Below are 8,515 nucleotides of genomic sequence, written 5' to 3'. Positions count from 1 at the left end.
ATCTTGCCTCCTTAGGAGTCCATCACTTTTATTATTATTATTATTATTATTATTATTATTATTATTATTATTATTATTATTATTATTATTATTATTATTATTATTATTATTATTATTTTATTATTATTATTCTTTGACTTTGGAAACTTTCAGGAAATCAAAACTGATTGAACTCACATTTAGAGGGTAAATTTACACGCTGGTTTACTTAAGCATAGACTAGCTTTAGTTTATTACAATTTTACTGATAGCTTCCAGTCTTTCCAAGGACGTTTTAAAATCCAGAAGTGTGTAATTTTTCATAAAAACAGGATTATGCTTCGCGGTAGGTCTTCGAGATGAGATATAAATAAATTTCTGTCAAATAATATTTTGCAAGTTTTTCTAGTTGAAGATTGAATAGTTCTTGTAAAGTACCTGATGAAAGCTTTTATCTCTCCTTGATGTTTATGCGCAAGGAGGTTTGAGTATATAAAGGAAATCTATTTAAAATTAAAACACTCCTGGCCTTAAGAGGCCTTATCCAGCCCAGACTCGAATGAGAGAAAAGGGTAACAGAGTAAAAGAAAAAAAAGTACAGGTTAGGCTATAAGGGAAACAATAGGTCCGTTTCCTCAAGGATTTAATATTGCAATTTAGATGAAACTGAAGCAGGGATATAATGGCAAATCATGGAGAATTGTAATTGTCAGCTAGAATCAGAACAGTGAACAAATGTATATTGTTGAGGTGATCTGTTGATGTAAATACGTATGTAATTGTTAAGAGTCTCTTGAAAATTTGTGAAGTAGTAGAGAGAATTTGTTAAAAATTACATTCAGGATAAATAAAAAAACACACATGTAATTATTAAAAATCTCGTGAACCTTTGGAAATGAGGACGGAGAATATTTTTTTCCATTAAATTCAGGATAAATATACAAGTTCCCTACCACGTCAGTTGATGAGATGCCGTGCAACGTAAATATACTCATTATAAATATAAAACCAGGTCTGATTATACTTCTGTAGTTATTCGGGAGATGTGGATATTTTTTTTTTACTCTCTCTCTCTCTCTCTCTCTCTCTCTCTCTCTCTCTCTCTCTCTCTCTCTCCACCACCACCGTCCCTGGTTATTATTTTTCTCTTCCGCATTTTTTCTTTTTTTTTTTCTTCCTTCTTCGCGCTCTCTGGAGGTTTAGCTTCCTCGGTGATTAGCCTTTTGTCGCGTCCCTTCTCCCGGCCAATAGACATTCATTTCAGAACTAAAAACTATTCTTCCACTTTTTCTTTTCTTTTCTGCTTTTTTTTTCATGCGTCGTCTTACTTTTCTTTCCATCTCCCCCCATCCCCCCCCCTCTCTCTCTCTCTCTCTCTCCCTCTCCCTGCTCCTCGTTTTTTTTTTCTCGTCATTGTCTTTGGCTGCTCATCTTTATCTTCCTTCACATTTTTATTTTTTATTCTTTCTCCAGCATTTCCATTTCATACTTACAACCGCTATCACCATTATATGCATTTCTCTTTTCTCTCCCCTCCCCCTTTCTCATCCTGGTGCTTATGTTAACTCATTATCATCCTAATTTCTTCCTCTTCTCCATAATCGTTGGTCACTCATCATCATCATCATCATCCTATTCCCTCCTCTTCCGCCATCCTTTCTTCCTACTCCCCCTCTTCCTCCATCCTGTCTTCCTCCTATTCCACTATCCTTCCTCCTTCTCCACCATCTTTCTCCTCCTCATCCTATTCCACTATCCTTTCTTTCTCCTACTCATCTTATTCCACTATCCTTTCTTCCTCCTATTCCACCATTCGTTCTTCTTCATCCTCCTATTCCACAATCCTTTCTTCCTCCTCCCCCTCCTATTCCACTATCCTTTCATCCTCCCTCTCCTCCTATTCCACCATCCTTTCTTTCTCCTCCTTATCCTTCTCCACCATCCTTTCCTCCTCCTCCTCTTTCTATTCCACCATTCTTTCTTCCTCCTCCTATTCCACTATCCTTTCTTCCTCCTCCTATTCCACCATCATTTCTTTCTCATCCTCTGTCTATTCCACTCCTCATCTCTGCTTATTCCATCCATCCTTTATCCTCTTTCCTCTTCCATATCTCTCGTCCTCCTCTCCTAATTTCCACCACCCTCCTCCTTCCTCCTCCCCTCCTATTCCATACCTTTCTCCCTCCCTCCTCCTCCTCCACCATCCTTTCCTTTCCTCCGCCTATTTCCACCTCCTTTCTCCTCCTCCTCATTCCTTCCTTTTCCCCACCCATCATCCTTTCTCATCCGTCTGTTCTCCATTCCACCATCCTTTCTTCCTCCTCACCCTCCTCCTATTTCTATTCCACCATCCTTTCTTCCTCCTCCTCTTTTTATTCGACCATCCTTTCTTTCCTCTCCCTCCTCTTTTTATTCGACCATCCTTTCTTTCTCCTCCTCTACTTATTAGACCATCATTTCTTTCTCCTTCTCATCCTATTCCACAGTCCTTTCTTTCTCCTCATCCTACTCCACCATCCTTTCTTCCTCCTTCTCCTATTCGACCATCCTTTCTTCCTCCTCTTATTCGACCATCCTTTCTTCTTCCTCCTCCTCCTATTCGACCATCCTTTCTTCCTCCGCCTCCTCCTATTCGACCATCCTTCCTTCCTCCTCCTCCTCCTCCTATTCGACCATCCTTTCTTCTTCCTCCTCCTATTCGCTCATCCTTTCTTCCTCCTCCTCCTCCTATTCGACCATCCTTTCTTCCTCCTCCTCCTCCTATTCGACCATCCTCTCTTCCTCCTCCTCCTCCTCTTATTCGACCATCCTCTCTTCCTCCTCCTCCTATTCGACCATCCTTTCTTCCTCCTCCTCCTATTCGCCCATCCTTTCTTCCTCCTCCTCCTCCTCCTATTCGACCATCCTTTCTTCCTCTTCCTCCTCCTATTCGACCATCCTCTCTTCCTCCTCCTCCTCCTCCTATTCGACCATCCTCTCTTCCTCCTCCTCCTATTCGACCATCCTCTCTTCCTCCTCCTCCTATTCGACCATCCTTTCTTCCTCCTCCTCCTATTCAACCATCCTTTCTTCCTCCTATTAGATCACCTTTTCTTCCTCGTCCTCCTTCCTGCAGCAGTTCTTGAAACTTCAGGAGGAGATATAACTCGTGCAATAAGCATACGGACCACGTAGTCACGTACGATGCCCCCAACTGCTGGCGCTGGAGTATACACACTGTCGCATTAGGAGCTTTGTTAAGGAAACTTTCCTCGGAGGGGCGTCAGCAAGATACTTTATTGGGCGTAACCTTTCGCTCTTTCTGTGTGATTGTGTCGTTTTTAATCTGCATTTGTTCACCAGGGTTTAGTTTTTATCGTAATTCTTCACAGGTAAGAGTATTTTTTTTAATTAAATTTCGGTTGTATAGTTATTCCAGTGTTATAATAATGATAATTTATAAATACCATCGGCCAGCTCTTCAAAATTTAATTATTAATATAAGATAAACATATGGGTTTCTTGCGGCTTTCATGTCTTCATTTATATGCTTACTTCGATTGTAATATTTATCGAGATTGAGCGATATCTGATTATTGGTTTTACGGGGGCTGATATTGTTACATAACAATAAGTTTCAAAGTACCGTTTCTAGTTTCTGAATTTCTTAGTTAACTCCTAAGAACTCAGCGAACAGAAACCCATACATACGCAAGGCAATCAACAAAAATAATTACTTAAAAAAAAAAGAAGTCGGTTCATAATTACATGTTGAAATTGTTTCTCGTACATCAGCAATTACCAGGCAGGCAATCACCATCAGTGACAAATAGGAGAAAGTGACACCGTGACCTTATAGTCATTAACTTTCATCGGAGGAACGATAATGAAACACTTCGAGGAGGCCCCGGGCGGGATTCGATGAGCACCGAAATTGTTTCTTACCCAGCAGCTTTTAAAGGGGCATTATGCCTAGAGCACGAGAGACGCAGGTGTTCATTATTACTCCGTCAAAGTGTACATCATGAACCCCCCCCCTCTCTCTCTCTCTCTCTCTCTCTCTCTCTCTCTCTCTCTCTCTCTCTCTCGTTAGTCCTCCACCCACTTTTGTAAAACCGTTCGTAAGATTATCTCTCTCTCTCTCTCTCTCTCTCTCTCTCTCTCTGTCGTCCACAACCCACGTTTGTGAAACCATCGTGAGATTCTCTCTCTCTCTCTCCCTCTTTAGAGGTAGTCCTCATTCCTCAACCTACGTTTGTGAAACCATTCGTGAGACTCTCTCTCTCTCTCTCACTTTTCGTTATAGATCTGTCGACGAGAGGTTCACGGTCGGGTAATAGAGTGGCGCCTTTTGGAATCACCGTGGAGGGAGCTGGGGTCACGTTTCGCAGGAGAGAGGGCTGTACGAAGCCGTGCTTCCTGTGGGTATCTCTCGATTTCTCCTCCTCCTCCTCTTCTTCTTCTTCTTCTCCTTCTTCTTCTTCTTCTTCTTCTTCAACCTCGTCATTTTCGTCGTCTCCTCTCCCCCCTTATTTATATTCTGCCGATTGGTGTTCTCCTTTTTAGTAACTCCTTCCATTGCAGCATTCTCTCTCTCTCTCTCTCTCTCTCTCTCTCTCTCTCTCTCTCTCTCTCTCTCTCTCCTGCAAAAAGGCTCATCTCGTATTGGGTTTCATTGCGAGTGTCCTTCCTTCCAAGTGTGGCCTCTTGCTGGAGGTGTTCAGTGAGGTACAGGGGTGGGGGGGTGGAGCCCGTTTGGTAAGGAAGGTTTAGACCGTATTGTGGATAATAGAGTCAGGACAGGAAAAGGGGGGGGGGGGTTTGCGTTTGGGGGGAGAGATAGGAAGGTTCGGGAGCATGCCAATGGTTTTACGATCAAGTTGGGTGCATTCGTGTGAATTGGCTTCCATTAGATAACCCCCCCCGGGGGAGGGGGTGGTGGTGGTGGTGTGGCTGTTGTTGCCTGTTGGAAGACATTTGGCAGTTTGCGAACTTGTCTGGAGGAAGTACTGTGAAAGGGGATCATTCTTAGGCGGCTGGTGTCTGTCCCTGCGGAATTGCACAGATGCCCCGAACACCCACTGTGAAATTTTTCAGGGAACTCCCCCCCCCTAATAGTAGTAGTAGTTCCAAGATCTTCATAACTTATTCTTTCAGATGTCTGCAGCTGCCGCTTTTGCATTGATGTTTTTGAATGACCTGATTACTGAAGACCTTATGGGGATAAGTAAATAATACTGAAGACCTTATGGGAGAAATTGACTTCTCCATTGTTTCTTATGGGGATAAATCATTCAATCGCTAGATTGTATGAATTATAGGATTTCCATTGCTTTGGTTTTAACGATTTCTTTTGACAGAAAATTTTTTTTGTAAAGAATGTGTAATGAAGTGGGTTCGTTTACACAAGTAAATGTCTCCCTTAAGCAGCAGTTTTGAAGATGTATAATCAAGTTTCCTTTGTGAAGGAATTATGTTCTCGTAGGTATCTTATTTTTTATTTCTTATTATCATTGATAATATTATTGATTTATTACTAAGTTTATTTTGTGTAAGAATTTTTGTTCTTATAATTTCCTCTTTTTTTTAATTTTTTATTTTTGTACTTTTATTGATATTATTATTAATTTATTAGAAATTTTACTCTGTGTAAGAATTGTAGTAATTTTCTATTTATTATTATTATTATTATTATTATTATTATTATTATTATTATTATTAATTATTATTATTATTAGATTTCATCCCGAACGCCTGATACATTTCCATGATCCGAATTCTCTCCCACTTTTTTTTTGCATTTCTCGAAATGAAAGCCGGTTAGTGGCACGTGACGGATAATCTTCAGCAATTTGAGTATCATGTCATCGGAATAAGAGGGTTCGTTAATACAGTGGAGAAAATGAGTATACATTATGATATACTGTACGATAATTCAGTCGGTTTCAATAATGAAGAAGTGTTGGAAGAGTTGAGGACCGTTGGTACCTGATATTTTTTATTCCGTGTATTTTTTATAGAATATATTCTTAAAGTATGAGTACAGATTTTTTAGGACTTTTATTTTTTATATAATTTATAGTTATTCATGTGTTACGATTATATAGATATATTTTAGATTGAAAGATGTCATTTACTGTCAGTGCAAAATAAATGATTGGGAAGAAACTATATATAATATATATATATATAGATATATATATGTATATATATATATATATATATATACTATATATATATATATATATATAATATATATATATATATATATATACACACACACACACACATTCACCCTTATAATATGATTGGCATATCATGCAGAAGAATGTTCTTGAATATCGATCGGTGCGCGGGGCCCCATGATGAGTTTTGCAACGCATACCTACCGCTAATTATTGTTGATGAAGAGGCTCAAAATGTCAAGTTACGAACTGGTCAAAGAGAAGGCCGGGAGTTGCTGTAACAGTAACGAGCAATATCCGGCCCTTTCGGTTAGCGGCTGCGTTACGGCCAAGGTCCATTGAGAGACCTTGGTTACGACCAGCCATAGCTGAACTTACAGACCAGACAGATAGGCAGACGGGCAGGGGAAAAGATAAGCTGTCACAGGGAAAACGTTACGATGAAGAGAGAGAGAGAGAGAGAGAGAGAGAGAGAGAGAGAGAGAGAGAGAGATTGTTGGTTGGCTGACAGACACAGGGAAAAGGAACTGGTATAAGGAAAAAGTTACACATGGAGAGAGAGAGAGAGAGAGAGAGATTGTATGGAAATAGCTGACAGAAACAGACAGGGAAAAAAAGAATCCCACAGGAAAAGTTACACATGCAGAGAGAGAGAGAGAGAGAGACAGAGAGAGAGAGAGAGAGAGAGTTAGTTACAAGGAGTTACAAGGATTAGGATGTCTCAAAGACTTGTTAGTCCACCCGAGGAGACATCGTGTGCTCACTTATCTGTAGGAGCAGGTTTTATTGTGCATTCACAGTGTCCTAATGATTTATGGAGAGAGAAGGGGGAGTCTGGAACTTGCTGATCTGATAATGACATATGATAGCCAGTGATTATTGATATCAAATAGTAACTTGTCATTTGTCATCATAGAGATCTCAGCTTCAGTTGTATAACCTTATTGGAAATGACCTGCAGTTCTGTATATTATACAACTTTGGAAACATTTTGCTCGCTCCTGAGCGTTTATATATTATTTATTTCTTCTAATATTGATCGCACGGTAAGTTTAAATAACTACTAAGTAAATATAAACCTTATGTTTTACACTTTCCAATATTTTTATGATCATTCCTTCGCTGGTAACGAATGTAATTAATTTTTTTTTAATGTATAGAATCCCTACCGAAGAATATTTTGCACCGAACTAATTAATATCATGTTTGATTTGCAAGCACCAGTGAGTTTACAAAACATTATTATTCCTTCATATGGAATGTTACTGGGAATAGTTTATTCTGCATGTATTGTACTCATAAGATTTGACTTTTTTTTAAGTTAAGAGTTATTCCTTTGTAAAAGGAAGGTAAATTCTAAGAGATATTGAAAAAATATCACAACTTTCAAGGATTATATGAACAGTTAATTTTAGTTATTTGAAGTTACTGTAGATCATACACATATCGTGTTCGTTTTGTAGAATCTGAATTAGTAATTATTTGAAAGGTTTTTTTAAAATAAGCACTACGTCTCATTCTATGTGTAGTTATAATTGAGAGCTCTCATTATCTTTTCTTTCTCTCACTCTCTCTCTCTCTCACTGGTAATTTGTACGGCAGCATTGAGAGAAAACCGGTCGGGGGAAATTTAATCTAACCTTACCACCATCGGGTTCGGGGACCAACCAACCAACCACCACCTGCCGGATGCTACTGCAGGGGTAATCGGGTGGCATTTAGCGCGTCGTGCAACTCTCTCTCTCTCTCTCTCTCTCTCTCTCTCTCTCTCTCTCTCTCTCTCTACATATACATACATACATACATATACACACACATATAAATATATACATATATATATATATATATATATATATATATTATGTGTATATATATATATATATATATATATTATATATGTGTGTGTATTTATATGTGTATATTTTACAAGTGTGTATAGGGTTTAAGCACATAAACATCTGTCAGCCCATGCTAAATGTGAATATGTTGAATATGTTAGTAACAATGATCTTTGGTTTAAAGCATCTCCCCAGAATAGTTAGCATCATACTTTTTTAATATGTTGCAGCTTAGCTTTTTACGTATCGCAATCGATTGTTGACTATAATCATTATGATTGCTTGTGTTGATTGGCATTTCGCTCTGAAGGACGGGTTGATTGTGGAATTGATGTTATCGTACGATGACTCGATTTTTCGGGGTCCGAATTCCGGTAATCTGGAAAAAAGTTTGTTCTTGGTCATTTGTTTTAATAACTTAAGGTCTTCTGTGTACTTGGAGAGCGTTGCGATTAACTATACCTCTAGAATAAAAGGTGTATATAATTCTTGAGTAAAAATGACCTCAGTGTAACTTGCGTAGGTAACGAAATG

The 8,515-nt window shown here is 38.8% G+C and overlaps 1 protein-coding gene across 1 annotated transcript in view; it reads left to right on the top strand.

Annotated features, from left to right (window-relative positions):
• The window catches only part of LOC135209371 (uncharacterized protein DDB_G0271670-like), a 70,342-nt gene extending 65,818 nt beyond the window's left edge, over positions 1-4,524 (top strand). Inside the window, exons 2-3 of the mRNA XM_064242068.1 lie at positions 2,466-3,030; positions 4,398-4,524. Of these exons, the coding sequence (XP_064098138.1) occupies positions 2,466-3,030; positions 4,398-4,524 (692 nt within the window). The remainder of the gene's footprint in view (positions 1-2,465; positions 3,031-4,397) is intronic.
• The last annotated feature ends 3,991 nt before the right edge of the window (positions 4,525-8,515 follow it).

Source organism: Macrobrachium nipponense, chromosome 11 (assembly GCF_015104395.2).
Source record: "Macrobrachium nipponense isolate FS-2020 chromosome 11, ASM1510439v2, whole genome shotgun sequence".
Classification (NCBI taxonomy): Eukaryota; Metazoa; Arthropoda; class Malacostraca; order Decapoda; family Palaemonidae; genus Macrobrachium; species Macrobrachium nipponense.
This window is presented reverse-complemented; position numbering and strand designations above follow the sequence as displayed.